Genomic DNA, 15,805 nt, shown 5'->3' on the forward strand with positions numbered 1-15,805 from the left:
AAATTCATTATACAAATAAACAAAGTTATTCACTTATGAATACTTATTTTATTATTCTACCACTTATTCGGAAAGCTGTCTCATCACCAAAAGAACAAGGTAGAAATTTATTGAGTCATTAATTAGGAAAAAAATAGACGTAGTGAATTGAGCAGACCAGTCCCTGCAAATACCACTCATGATAGCAAAAGATTTCGATAAAAATGACCAACAGTTTGTATTTAAACTGTAAACGCACATACTGCTATTTTTGACGGTTCGTGTGAAGCGTGCTTTACATTTTGACATCTAGAAACTTCCATCCATTGTCCACATTTCTACTTATTTAGTCTGTGGCTGACTGCCTGTGGTTTTGCTTGTAATTTTTTGACCGGCCTCCGAATTTTACGAAAGCTAATTTCCTTTACAATATATTCTGAATTCAAGTAATTTTAAAATTAAATATAATCAGCCATCATGACAGTGGACCACGGCGTAGATATCTCTAAAGCGGGCGATCGCGGCGTTCTAAAACGAATTACAAAGGAGGGCGAAGGTGCCGACACTCCCAACCCTGGGTGCCAAGTTACCGTCCACTACACAGGGACGTTGCTGAACGGAACCAAGTTCGACTCCAGCAAGGATAGAAACGAGCCGTTCGAATTTCAACTTGGCAAAGGTTGGTAATGCCTCAGTACCAAATATTTGTAGTTTGAACTTTGCACAATAGACCAAATCGAACATAAATGTCTTTATATTGTTTAAACAATTTTGTTATACAATTTATTTAATTATTCACTATAATTATAGCACACTGATGATTAGCTTTACATGATTTTTCCTTATGACTCCATTAGCCCATCATGTTGATTTCACCAGGAATTTACCAAAATGTTTTGAAGAGGGTACCACATGGAGGTGGACCTGATAGGGTGCTATAAATGATAATCCTCTCCCTCCTGGCTTGCATATTATAATCATCTCTTCCTATTAGAATAATAAAATATGGGGTTTTATATACTAGCTTTAAGGTAAAAGCACTAATGCCCGACACTGAACTAAAAGATGACACTTTCGAAAAAAATCGTTTCTATTAAGAAAACTAATCATTTAAGTAACACCACTACTGATATTAAAGATACCTAGGGTCATTTATGATACGTGGTCAAAAGCTTGCATACATTGTCAAGCAAATTTCAAAACGGCGTTAGTTGACAACAGACAATATGAGCAGGTTGATAATAAGTGCGTAATTCTTAGCGTTTTTCTTAAGGCGACTGACTTTTAATAGGTATGATTTTGTCTTATATATATATGATTATTGGCTATTGTTGGTTTCGATATTATAAATGTATGAAATTATTGATCTATTAGAACTATTTCCTTGTTATTTTGGCTTGTTTTTTTATGAATTTTAAGTGGTGTTTACTATTAGTACCACAAATCAAACAAAACCTAAAAGATGACATCTGTGTCTTCTACTAGGGTTACATCGAACCGATTTTGTTAGCTTATTTTAATGCAAATTTAGCCTTTACGTTTTAAAACTAATGTTTATATCCGAGTTTCGTTTATTTTACACTAGTCTAACTATAAGTAGACAGTGTCAACTATTAGGGTATACTAGGTGTCAACTATTAGGGTATACTAGGTGTCAACTATTAGGTAGCCATTAATTTCAAATTAAAGTTCGAGTACAATGCCTCCAGTAAAGGGTCTGATGTTTCGATACTCCGAAGACAATATGGAAGCAGCTATATAAGAATGCAGGCGGGACGTTCCGACAGCGGAGAAGAAATTCGGAGTCCCCGAGTAACTTTGATAAACAAAGTCAAGGGAAAGACCTATTAGACGTAAAATGGGAAGGTGTTACGTGACCGAAGCGATGAAAAAATACTCGTAACATGGGCATAAGCTATGGTCAAACAAGGGTTCCCAATACGAAATGATAACTTACAAGATAGTGCTAAGAAAATAGTTCAAGACCTTAAGATAGTAAGATAGAATCCAAGAACGGTAGACCAGGGAAGAGATAGATAGACAACAGCTGTTTAAAGCGTCACCCTGACCTTATAACAAGGTAAATTTGACAGCCTCCAGAGCATCTGTAATGATATCTCAAATAAAAAATTGGTTTCAAGAAATTGGCACTTACCTAAACAGTAATATTCATACAGATATACTTAATGCACCTCAGCGAGTTTATAACATGGACGAGAACTTCTTCGTGAACCCCAAAGGAATAAGGTCCTAGTATCAATAGTTTAGATTTGAATAGTTTAAAGTACTTAATATCATCATCATCATCATCCCAGCCTGGAAGACATCCACTCATAGGCCTACCCCAAAATGCCAAAATCTAATTACTTTTGACAAGCAATATGGCTAAATATTGATTTTCTGACAATTATATTTTTATGTTATTTGATTTAATTATATTTTGTTGCTAATTTAATAATTTTAAAGCACAGGCTGTGCTCAGTATTCATTTTAAAGTATTTTTATTGATTTGTTTTGATGAAACACATAATATTAGAGTGATCTTATATATGTCTACTATTAGTTCCAATTGATGTCTATTTTTGGTGGATTTGATTTTTGATGCTGTCATCTTTTAGTGTCTACGACAAACCTAAGAAGAATATTATTCTTAGTTAAAAATATGTTATTTTTAAAAGATCTTACATGAAAAAGTTAATTTGTAAAAGTTGCTCTAACAGTAAAAAAAATTGTAACTGTAGTTTTTTGATAAATACATTTGCATTTTTGAGAATGAAGTTTGGTTTGTCCTTAATGTGTCTAGCATTAGTGCTTTTACCTTACATAGTTTAAGGTGACACCGGAAAAACTGTTTATCTTGTTAAAAAAAAACTATTATTGTTCCTATAAGTGTGTATTTAGTATAATGTATATTGGAAAATTCGAGTCTTAAATCAGTTCGGTTTTCTTATACCAATTAAATTGTTATTATGTCAGACCAATCTTCGAGATATTTTCCTCTGCTACAAAAGTTAAACAACCATGTAACGAGAACAGTGTATATGATGTCAAAGATGTGAAAAATTAAATACCTAAATATCAGCTGCAAAGGATTTGTAATTGCTGAGAAAAACTAAGATTTTTAATGTCAATATTTGCGATGCATCATCTTAAAACAAAGTCACTGCTACTATCTGTTTTCTTGCATCTATTAAATTACGCAATGGATTTTAATGTACTTTTTAGCAATAGATAGAGTGCTTCAAGAGGAACTTTTATATGTATAATACATGTGTGGTGTATTATAGAAATTTCAATATTTGTAATGCCTCCGTCCGAAGCTGAGGTATAATGATCATAATAATAATAATAAACTTTATTAGCCAATATACCACAGAAGCCGTTCAATGTATCGATCCATTGACAATCAACTGGCGTGTCAAATAAATAATAATATAGTTTGTTAGATAAATTAAAAAATAATTATTGATCTTTAAAATTATTAATCATCATTGTTATAACTGCCAATTCTTCTTGAATTGGCAGTCATAACAAACGAAATCTATATATTTTATATTATCTACTCACATAACCCCTATACCACATCTATATACTATTTTCTGCACAATTGGAATCTTTCATTTAGATTATCTATGCCAGAACCAATTCTTAGGTCTAATATATGAGGGTCATATATAGAAGCATGCAAGTTATACACATGCCTTGTTAAATAAGCAGGGTGGGTCATCACAGTTGGAGCCATGGTAGTAGTAGAATACTGCAACACCCATGATTCTGGCTACTGTATAGCCAGAATCATGGGAGCTGCAGTTGAAGTACATCATGTAACTTTTGTGGGTAAAATTTCCCCATAAACCATCCACTTCAGCTAGTGGGTATGAAGTTTGTGAATATTTTCCAGACGTTAAAATAGGGGTCATATATGACTACACACACACACACATACACAAAAGATATATGATTATACTTTTGATACTCTTAATTTCTATTGGTACTTTTGTCAGTCAGGTCTAGTCTGTGGGGTTCCTCCAGGAAACTGTGTGACTTCATCACAATGTGCCAACTGTCTGACCTCATTCTCATCTTATCATCTTCCACTGGTGCCCTCCCAGCATATACTATTAGCGCAAGTAACAACATTCCATTGCCATTTATTAAAAAAAAAAACATGACAAATATTAACTGAGAATGATATCATGTTCACCTTACTTGACATACAAACAGAGAATCAATCTATAGTAAAATGTATAACAGGTTTTAAATAAATTCCAAATCTCTATATTACCATTTCAAGTTTATTGTTAGTGAAGAATTATAGAACTTTTCAGTAACTGCTTACATATTTATGAGGTTCTAATCCTTGCATCCTGATTTTGACCCCTGATGTGCCTTATAACTACATAACACAAGCTATGAGCTCTTTCAATTATATTACTTAATATATTCTTAAGGGGTCACACCATTGTCATTCTGTTGTTTGACCTTGTCATTATCATTTCCAATTTATTTATATCAATTACTGAAGAATGGTAATCTGTTTGTGTGTATGCCAAATGTTTATAACAGTAAAAGAATAAACTTTTTTTCTAATGGTTTGAATGAATAAAGTATACATTAAAAAAAAAGTTATAACTAACTATTCATAAATGCTTCAATGTAAGTTTACTTGGACAAAGATTTTCTATTCAATTCTATTCTACTGAACTTTAATTACCCAGATACATAGTTGTACTCATTTCCAATAACAGACTTTGGAAAGTTCCAAACGCATGTATTGACAACTTTCTCATATAAAATCTATAGAACTAATCAATTCTATATGACATAGTAGCATACTCCTAATAATAGTGATATCTCAGGACAATTCACACAGCGCCATCTAGTCGCAAGTCGCTAAGCAGAGCTTGTGTTATGGGTACTGGTACAACTGATATAAATACATAAGAAATGCACATTATACAACGAAAACTCGCACACTGATACAATCACACTCACGAATATAAATGTTTGCCGTGCGAGGAATCAAACCCGCGATCGTTGGAAGTATGGCGGGGTGCTAAACGCCTAGGCTACCACTCTCATCAATTCACAATCAACTGGCGTATCAAGGAATTAAATGTTATTTTGGGTTGCGGTCTATGAACTTCCGCAGCCCGACCGCTACGTTTTACCGTGAGAGGTTATTTATTCACACAAAATGTATGTAAGCGATAATTCAAAATATCTTTATTCATGTAGGTCTATTACAGACTCTTTGATATGTCAAATCTACCGTCAGTTCAGAATCATTTCGAGATGAGAACTGTAAAGAAACTCAGCGCGTATTCTTTTTAAATAAATGCTAAGTAAATATTACAATGATAACGCATGGCAACGCATTGTTGGACATCATACCCACGGCTACATTTTACCATCACACCGCTTGCCATCGACAAGGAATGAATCTCTACACGCTGGACCTAAGTTGCCTAGGATCAGAGGAGCTTCCTGCCGCGTACACTTAGATTTTGTAATGAACTACCTGCCGAGATTTTCTCGAGATACTACAGCCTGTGGTTTTTTAAAATGCATGTATTATATTAAGGTTTCCTAAATGACGGCAACGCGCCCCGGGTGTTTCAGGCGTAATTACAATTTAACAATATAATAGGCAATTATACTTGGGAACATCCAGAACGATACAAACAATCATACTTATGATTGATTATAGAAATAATGATTGTACCGTGCGAGGAATCAAATCCTCGAGCAACGGAATTAAAACGGTGTGATATACAGCTAAATCACCGATGCCGTCTAGAAATCATTGACTAAATGTTACCCCTTAATTTTACTGCCATACAACACTGTTGAAACCGAAACAAAGCTTACAAAGAAAAGTAGTTAAGTTGTGACAGAGATACCCATGGAAAGGCGCAACTTACAATACACACATAGAATAGAATAAAAATATCTTTATTCAAATAAAATTAAAATTAGACTGTTTTGAATAGTTCTTTAGAGATGCACATGCAATCAATACAATATAAAATAGTTTTTTCAAATAAACTTAAATTTAAGCACTTTTGAATAGTCATAGTTTTTTAATATACCGCTCGTTCAGAAAGCTGTCTCATCACAAAAAGAACGAGAAAGAAACTTGCTTGTTGTTTTTTTAAATAATTGTTTTACCTTTACATTTTTAAGTTGTAACGTGTGAAGGTAGTTTGTAACTACCAACTAGCACTAATTCATTAGTTAAAATATTAAATATAATAATATAATCAACTGGTTAAGTAACTAAATAAGATTACATCAGTCGTAGTGATTAAAGTAAGTAACGAGTTTTGTATTTTTCAGGAGCTGTTATTAAAGCATGGGATATCGGTGTGGCGACTATGAAGAAAGGAGAGGTGTGTGTCCTCACTTGCGCGCCAGAATATGCATACGGCGAGGCAGGCAGCCCACCTAAGATTCCACCAAATTCTACACTTCAGTTTGAGGTGAGAGATTCTTAAACGAATTACAAATATTATAGAACAAACATACATACATAGTATAAAACAAAGTGGCCGCTGCTGTCTGTTCGCTTATATCTTTAAATTACATATCGGAGTTTAATGCAGCGGGGACGGATCGCTAGTTTGTTATAAAAACTGATATTATATCCATCCAGTATTCATGGTGGATGTGTGGTGTGACAAGAATGGATAAGATAAAGAATGAATACATTAGAGGAAGTATGAAAGTGGCACCGGTGTCAGAGAGGTTGAAGAGTAATCGTCTATCATGGTATGGACATGTAATGCGTAGGAACGAGGATAATATTTTAAGAAAGATGTTACAAATGAATGTGGATGGTTATAAGGGCAGAGAAAGGCCAAAAAAGAGATGGATGGACTGTGTGAAAGATGATATGGTAAGAAAGGAAGTAAATAACGCGATGACTGCGAACAGGGATGAATGGAAGCGAAAAACATATTACGCCGACCCCAAATAAATGGGATAAGGATGAAGCAGATGATGAGTATTCATGAAAAAACTAATAGCATCCACTGATGATAATGGAATGATGCAGTCGCCTGCGCTAACAGTTTATGCTGGCAGGCCATCAGTGGAGGATAAGATCAGATGAGGTATGGTCAGGTCAGTTAGCCCATCTTGGTAAATTCTCCATTAATTTATCAAGATGGTTTCCAGGGGAAACCGTATGGAGATCAACCGTACAGTGCATTGCTAGCAATGTGTTGTGCAAAACCAATTATAGTAATTATGTTATTATGAAATAAGTTTCTCTCCACACATCTCACTCCTCCTCACATGCTGATTTTAATGAGAACTTAGGTAATATATTTATGAAGTCGACTGTACCATACACTTGTCATTTACAGATTGAAATGATTGACTGGAAAGTAGAAGACCTGAGCCCTGCCAAAAACAAGGGTATATTGAGGCATATTCTGGAGCAAGGCAATGGATTCGAGAGTCCTAATGACGGTGCTATTGTTACTGGTAAGTTTGGACATATTTATTAAATTTTTTTTTTAGAGGATGATAATGGAATGGTGCGCCCGCCTGCGCTAACGGTTTACGCTGGCGGGGCACCAGTGGAGGTTGATAAGATGAACAGAAAGTCAGGTCAGTTAGCACATCGTGACAAATTCACCGGAAATTTATCACGATGGTTTCCAGGGGGAACCACGTGGAGGTCGACCTGACATGGTACATTGCTAGCAATGGGATCATTAGTCCACATTACTAACAATCCCCTATTAATTATATTATATTGTAGCGTGTTAAGTATCACCTCGCCACTGAAGCACAGGGTCGACTTTCACCTATAAGAGGTCTTGGGCACATTAGGATAATAAGGCCCCTATGACTATAGTAATAAAGCACTATTTTGTTAGAATAAACAACGTCATTTTTGAAGATGGCTCTTTAGAGATGTATATGTGGATGCCATACCTTCAAAACAATCCAGGCAAAAATAAGTTTAAAAAGTCCTTATGTGATGAGGGGTTCAAGTTCTTGCTAGACATTTAAAAAAAAAATAGTCGGTAAGACTGATATTCAGGCGAAAATAGACTAGCTATCGGTTATGGTTTGGTAATGGAGTAGGGACTAGACTAGACTAGGAGGCCCCAATTCAATCGCGGGGCCCTGGGCACGTGCCCAATGTGCCTGGTGAAGAGTTATATATATCAACTAGCTGTCCCGGCAAACGTTGTTTTGCCATATAAATTAATAACGCTATAAAAAAATAGGGGTTGATGATAGAAGGGTGAAAATTTAGGATTGTATATATTTTTGTATGTTGTATCATAAAAAAATAGAAACTAAAAATTTTGTCTAAAAAATAAAAAATAAAATTTAGGGGTGGACTAACATTTAGGGGGATGAAAAATAGATGTTGGCCGATTCTCAGACCTACTGAATACGCTCACAAAATTTCATGAGAATCGGTCAAGCCGTTTCGGAGGAGTATGGGAACGAAAACTGTGACACGAGATTTTTGTATATAAGATGAGGGGATGCTACTTAATTTGTTTCCTGTTGTATATAGGTACTGAGTATACAGGTGTAATAATTGTACTTCATTAGTACGATTATTTGATAGTGTGCTACATGGCTTATTAGTAACATGAGCAGGTCGACCTGACCTGATGCTATATTACTAACAATGGTTCACTAGTAACCATTGCCAACATGTTTGTTGGCAATATCACATGATGACGTGATTTCCATTTTTCTATTCACTGTATTACATACACACATTGTTCATAATTCATAAACAATATATAAAAATAAATAATTATAATATTATAAATTTTACAGTGGAGTTGGAAGGCAAATTGGTTGCTGATGGTAAAGTATTCGATAAGAGAACAGTCACGTTTTCGCTTGGAGAAGGCATCGACAGTAATATTTGTGAGGGAATCGAGAGAGCACTGGAGAAATTCCTCAAAGAGGAGAAGTCGAGACTCACCATCCAACCGAAGTATGCGTTCAAGTCAGAAGGGAATGCTGAACTCGGCGTGCCTCCCAACTCAGCCGTCGAATATACGGTGAAGTTAAATAATTTCGAAAAGGCGAAGGAGAGCTGGGCGATGCTCGGTCCTGAAAAGTTGGAGCAGGCGAAGATTTTCAAAGAGAAAGGCACTAACTACTTCAAAGCGAGCAAATTCCAGTTGGCGATCAAAATGTACAAGCGGGTAGTGACTTTGCTAGATGGTAAGTTAATATTAAGTTAAGATTAAGGGGTGATTCGAAAATTATATCACACAAGCTGTTCCCGCAACTTCAACCGCATGGAATTTATCTTTATTTTTCTGAATTAAAAGAATTTTTCTAAAATCAAAATAGCCTAAGTTACCCCTTATTACATCAGCTACCTGCCAAAAAAAGTCCCGTCAAAATCGGTCCAGCCATTTCAGAGATTAGCCGGAACAAACAAACAGTCAGACAGACAGACTAAAATTGTAAAAAATGTAATTTTGGTGTATGTATACATAGATAATCGCGAAAGTTTGTTAGTATGGATGGATGTTTGTTACTCATTTACGCAAAAAGTACTGAATGGATTTTGATGAAACTTTACAGTAATATAGCTTATACACCAGAATAACACATGGGCTAAAAATATCAAGCGGACAAAGCTATTATAGCACAGCAATTATTTCATATGGATGTGAATGGTTATAAGGGCAGCGGAAGGCCGAAAAATAAATGAATTGGCTGTGTGAAAGATGATAGGGCAAGAAAGGGAAAGAATAACGATATGACTGCGAACAGGGATGAATTGAAGAGAAAATCATATTACGCCGACCGTAAAATTAATTAACTGTAGAAGAAGCAGATGATGATGGTATATCACTAGTAAATTAATATTGCAATTTATGTGCTTCAGATTTAGCAGAAGATTCAAGCGAAACAGAAGAGAACAAAACAGAAGCTAAGGACCTATTGCTATCAGCGCACCTTAATCTCGCTCTAGTGTACCTGAAGGTGACACCAGTTCACCACTTCGAGGCCAGGGATCACGCAACCAAGGCACTGAAGTTTGACCCCAATAATGTGAAGGGTCTGTTTAGGAGAGGTCAAGCGTCGTTGGGCCTAGGTGAGGCTGACGCTGCCCTGAAGGACTTCGAAACAGTTGTGGATGCTGAACCACAAAACAAGGTACATTAAAAAACATAGTAAATCTAATATACTTAAGATGTTACAATAGTCTTATTGTAGCAACCTACGTAGAACCGCACCGCAGTTCTGGTCTACTGAGATACTGACTTTGTGCCTAGTTCTCAGGCTTACAATCGCAAATTGTTTATGAAAATGAATTAAGACCTGTAAATGATTGTGCCGTAATAAATTTATATATAAGATTCTTGTATGTTAGTTATCATACTCCTTTTTTTTTATTGGATTGTTTGGGCTATTCTCAGATGTTTGTAGCACCTGTAGCACTGCGACCTACATAGATCTATTGTGCTCGCCCTTTTTCAAAGTTTAGACCCGTCAGGGACAAGAATTGAAGGATATTCTTAGGAGCAATGGTTCTTATCTCCTCGGGAAAAAGTGTAAACTTTCCAAAGTTCAAATAAAAAGTTTTATAAAAGTTCAAAGATCCAATAAAAAAAAAATATCATACTCCTCCCAAACGGATTGACCGATTTTTATGAAATTTTATATTCAGTATGTCTGAGAATCGGCTACTATCTATTTATCATACCCCTAAGTACCCACTTCTAACATTTTTTTATTTTCCCTTTTGTGACTACAGTAGGGTTTTTCAAGAAAGGTATATTAAGGTTTCTTAAGGGTCGGCAACGCGGACGTAACGCCTCTGGTGTCTCAGGCGTCCATTGGCTACGGTAAACGATTACCATCAGATGGGCCGTATGCTTGTTTGCCTTGCTTGTTTTGTTGGGATCGAAATTACGACGGCCTGAGTCGAGGTTCGACCCGTTAGAAGTGCCATAACTAAGTGCCCAGACTAAAGTCGTATTCGTCAGGCGGGAGTAGACCTTCAGCCGCTCCTTAAGTGTTTCCACGGATTTGGAGTGCCATCTGCACTCGCCCCTTATCGTTGAGTGAAGCTGTAAAGCCCAGCTGCGGCCAACAGCATTAAAGTAGTTCGAAAAAAAATAGAATAATATTGTTTGCCACCAACATAGTATAAAAAATACTTGCTAGAACACCAAGGCCGTCAATTATTATTATTATTATTATTAACAATGTACTGGTTATATCGCAGGCGGCCGCTAACCAAGTGATCGTATGCCGCGCCACCATCCAGAAGCAGAAGCAAAAGGAGAAGCAGCTGTACGCGAACATGTTCGAGAAGTTCGCCAAGAAGGACACGGAGGTAACAGGTCCGCATGCTCTCTGCCCTCTCTCTCTCTATCTCTATCTCTATCTATCTCAGTCCCACATGTAAATTATTGCAATGCGTAATTTCGCATTTTACTTCCTATTAATATCTATCCAAAACATTTTAATTATTGAAGTACTAAAAAACATTGAAATTTTTCTTATTTCATTTTCCATATTCAAGTCGAATTACCAATCGCGGGAATTGTGAAACACTTAAATTAACTATAATAATCTTTATTCAAGTAAACTTCAGAAAAGCACTATTTAATAGTTATTTTTTTTATTTTACAACTCATTCGAAACGCAGACTTACAAGTAGAATGAGCAAAAAACTTGCGTGTTGCTCTTTTAAAGAAATGTTGCTCAGAATTACATTTTTAATATTGTGTTATTCAAAAGATTAATGTTAAGTAATGTAAATTGTACTACTTTTGTCCGCGCCCAAATATACTAACCTGTTATAATATTTTTAAATTCCATTGGTACACTACTACATAAATTTTCAGTCATCTTAAAGAAAATTTAAATAGTTTTACGCATTCTAAATATAATCAACTTTTTGGTCAGGTCTCTTCAAAGCAAAGTAAATTTAACTGCAATGTAGAAGTAAAAACCAGTAGGTAGTTATGGACCCTAGCTGTAGTATTCAAATTCAAATTCAAATTCAAAATATCTTTATTCATGTAGGTCTATTACAGACTCTTATGATATGTCAAATCTACCGTCAGTTCGGAATGATTTCGAGATGAGAAGAACTGACAAGAAACTCAGCTCGTATTTTATTTTTAATGTTCTACATATTTATAATAATACTATTTCATTTAAATTCAAATTTGGGAGAATAGAGTGACCACCAGCATATGCTATATTTTATAGTTAGTATCATTACCCATTGTGAAAAGAACTTTATAATTGCATAAAAATATTGCTTAATAACATCTGAGAGGAAATATTTTGTTTTATTTAGAAGGCAAAGCTTTAATGGCGAGCTTCAGAACATCATCAAATTCCATGTAATGCTTGTTTATTTGGAATACGAATAGCTAATGAAGTTTTTATTTGTAATACCATTTTCTATAATAGGTTACCATTTGTTATTTGTAATCGGTTACAATATATATTTTTTATTGCAATTAAAATTATTGCAATAGTTGACAACTATTGTGTGTGTGTGTTTTAGATACACAAACAGACGATCTTTTAGAATGTAGTTTTTATATATTTCTATATTATTGTGAATCTTTTTTTGTCCCTATATAGTCATCTATACTAACATTATAATGCAAAAATGTGTCTGACTATCTGTTTGTTACTGCTTGAAATTGATTTTAATACATTTAAATATGATTTTTTTTACGAATATAGAAACAAGCTTTTTTTTTTAATTCAGACTCATATATAACAGCTAGTTTTCGTCTAAACTTAACTAATCATATTATTTTTACTTTCAGTTGGAGAAGCAGAGAGCTAAAGAAGAGGTGGACGTAATAGGGGAGAAAGTGGGAGAGTGGGGCGCGGGGGAAGGCGAGTGGACCGACCAGCAAAGAGACCGGAAGCCAACGGAATTCGAAAAGGAAAATCCTAACATCCTCATGCTAGACAAAGACGGACAGTTCCAGAATATGTGAAGTGCATACCACTGTCTCGTTCTACATTGGTCACAAGTGTTTTGTCAATGGTTTGTTAGAGATATATACGTCTAAACATTCCCGTCTGGAAAGAATTCGTGTCTGTTAGAAGCTTAGTGCATTGTGACATTTTTTTAATTTTTATTCATAAGTGTAAACGGCACTTTGTACAGCTCTGTAATCTGTAATTGATTATAATTATAAAATAAAAATAAAACTTAATATTGTCAGTTCAGTAAAGTGATATTGAATTCAAATCGAGATCAAATCTAAATTGTGTTAATGAATGTAGTATTTGCTTTGGAATTATAGAGAATTTCGTGGTCATAGTTTATTATATTGCCAGCGATCTCTGTTCATATATGCATTTCTACTAATAATGAAATCCCTACTAATAATTGTTTGTTTGTCCTTCAGGTGTTGTACTGTCCTTAATTATAATATACCAAACCCGTACGAAATTGTCAAACTTTATTGAGCAAACTGAAATAAGCAACAGCTACACTGTGTCTCTCAAACCTTGTTGGCAAAACCACAGCCATTCAAATTAAAGAATCAGAAATGTATTCACCGTAAGAGTTGCAACTGTCTCCGAACCAGCCTCGGATCACTATTTTTTTAAGCTGGTCAAAAAAAATTACATTCCCCCTCCAGCTAACATTTTTACAATAATATTAACTTACAATTTGTCCAATTAGTATTGCTGTTAATTATGGTTTTTTAACAGTTATATCTCCATTTTCAAATGTATTAAATACAAAAAAATACTTTTTAAAAGATGAGTTGTGTATTCATCTGCCAAGATCATATTTGCCGCCTCCAGGACTTGCCTCCCGGGGCGTGAACCCGTATTGCTTCCCCTTAGATCCGAGGCTGCTCGAAACTACACAGTCTGCTACAGACAGAGATACTTTTGCATTTATAATATTAGTAAGGATTTTGATATTACTAGAATAGAAAGCAGTGGATAGCTGAGGTGTTAAGTAGGTATCCAGTATTGAGGGCTCTTACCTGTATTTTTTTATTGGGTTGTTTGGGCTATTGTCAGGTTTTTGTAACACCTGTAGCACTGCGACCTACATAGATCTATTGTGCTCGCCCATTTACAGAGTTCGCTAGCCCGTCAGGGACAAGAATTGAAGGATATTCTTAGAAGCGATTGGCTCTTACATGTAAGACCACCGCAATATATTGCTGTATAAAACACATTTAATAAACCTTTAATAAATCACATTTTACAAAGCAAGCTGCTTAGTAACTCAATTAGGTGAGACAGAAGTTATCACTGTACAAAATCTGCATAATAACTATTGACTACTATATTTAAGAATATTCTTTGGCATCGTTAGATTTGATTTTGATACAATTATGTTAAGTCAGGGTGGCCTTTGTGTACAAAATAATGGAACAGGTTTCTGATGACATCTCGATTATAGATCTCTTTAGTGAATTATTAAATCTAGTGCTTGATATTTTTTATCTACAATATCGGTAGCTAGTTTTTAATCTGTAATAGTTCTATGTAACATTCTCGAATCTTCCGTGTTTAGAGGTTTTAAACTTACATATTAATGTACAAAATGGGATTCCTTATCTCCCCGCGCTGTATTGTATTGTTTATTGTTGGCTGTGCAGCATTAAGTTTAATTGTATCCTCGTAGTTCTGACGGCGTTGGTTGTCTAGTGGTTTAGTAGATCTACCATTGATGGTCGCGAGTTCGATTCTCGCACGGTACAAACATTTATTCGTATGATTGTTTGTATTGGTCTGTTTTCTTTGTATATTATGTATTTATAAGTATGTTTGAGTGTTTCTATCTGTTTACACTTATAGTACAAGTTCTGTGTAATTTTGTGACTAGATAAGCACTGTGTGAATTGCCCTGGGTTACATACAACCATACTACAGTCAAATTTAAATTTTGTAATTTTGTCTATGGTGGGATGTTATTGTTTTATATAATTGCTAATTACCCACCAGAAAAAAGCTTTTCACATATAATATCGGATGTTAGTAGTTTTGTGTGTATTAGGGTATTGTTAATTTTATAATTTCATATAAAATAAAAAACCTTTAAACGCATGAAGTAACTCTGAATAAACTGTTAAAAACTAATATTGTCTGAGTATTACTTTTGTGATCGTAAGAAGACCTTTACCTAATTAATCTGGAATATTTATGGTGGTTCTCATCTTTAGGAGATTTTATTGAAAGATCTTGCCCATTAAGTAACTATTCGCATGACCTTTAAGGTCAGTATATGGTAGTATAGATAACTATTAAGATGTTTCTATAATAACATTGACAACTGAAAATAAAAGAGATTTGGTTATGGTAAAATATAGTTTAATTTTCTCAACTAATGTAAAAGTGTGTTCACATTGAAACAAAAATAAATTTAAATACATCTCTAGTGTAAAACAAAAATATAACAAACATTGTTGTAAATCATTACAGTTAAGTGTCTCTTATGATTCTGATAAAGATTGTTTTGTGAAAATAGTATTTAAGGCTTGAACATTAAATTCTCAAAACAACTTTAACATTGCGCGGCAGAATTACAGTCAACATTGACTTAGACCAAGGTACATAGGAATGACATAATCTTCAATAAGTGCCAAGAATGTTTTCTTGTGTCTTCTTCTAAAGGTGCGGTTACACAGGTATGTAAATGTAGATAAAGAGAACGAGGCTGACTGCTCGCACATTGCCGCGTTCTTCAATCGTGAGTGCTTTAACGACTTTTTTATTGATTATCATTGCAAAATGGAGTGCATCTGACTATAGAACAAAGACAAAATTATAAAGTTATTGAAAATCTTAATCGTGTATGGAAAATAAA

At 34.7% G+C, this 15,805-nt stretch overlaps 1 protein-coding gene across 2 annotated transcripts; it reads left to right on the forward strand.

The window, feature by feature from the left end:
* The first annotated feature begins 318 nt into the window (after nucleotides 1-318).
* Nucleotides 319-14,072, forward strand: LOC131848724 (FK506-binding protein 59). 2 transcript variants are annotated; one of them, XM_059198663.1, is made up of 7 exons: nucleotides 319-658; nucleotides 6,319-6,461; nucleotides 7,350-7,470; nucleotides 8,797-9,192; nucleotides 9,869-10,140; nucleotides 11,216-11,333; nucleotides 12,786-12,891. In XM_059198663.1, exons 1-7 carry the CDS (start codon nucleotides 457-459, stop codon nucleotides 12,803-12,805), a joined length of 1,272 nt encoding a protein of 423 aa, XP_059054646.1. In that variant the 5' UTR covers nucleotides 319-456; the 3' UTR covers nucleotides 12,806-12,891. The 2 variants fall into 2 exon arrangements, with proteins under 2 accessions (XP_059054646.1, XP_059054645.1); XM_059198662.1 differs by having other exon boundaries at nucleotides 320-658; nucleotides 11,216-11,326; nucleotides 12,786-14,072.
* The last annotated feature ends 1,733 nt before the right edge of the window (nucleotides 14,073-15,805 follow it).

The sequence above is a fragment of the Achroia grisella genome, unplaced genomic scaffold, assembly GCF_030625045.1.
Source record: "Achroia grisella isolate CSIRO2021 unplaced genomic scaffold, CSIRO_AGI_Agris_v1 utg567, whole genome shotgun sequence".
Lineage (NCBI taxonomy): Eukaryota > Metazoa > Arthropoda > Insecta > Lepidoptera > Pyralidae > Achroia > Achroia grisella.

Bases quoted from the DNA above. Each gene is read 5' to 3' on its own strand.
- LOC131848724 (XM_059198662.1), top strand. From the start codon at position 457: ATGACAGTGGACCACGGCGTAGATATCTCTAAAGCGGGCGATCGCGGC. The intron at 659-6,318 runs GTTGGTAATGCC...TGTATTTTTCAG, and splicing joins CGAATTTCAACTTGGCAAAG to GAGCTGTTATTAAAGCATGG. The intron at 6,462-7,349 runs GTGAGAGATTCT...TGTCATTTACAG, and splicing joins ATTCTACACTTCAGTTTGAG to ATTGAAATGATTGACTGGAA.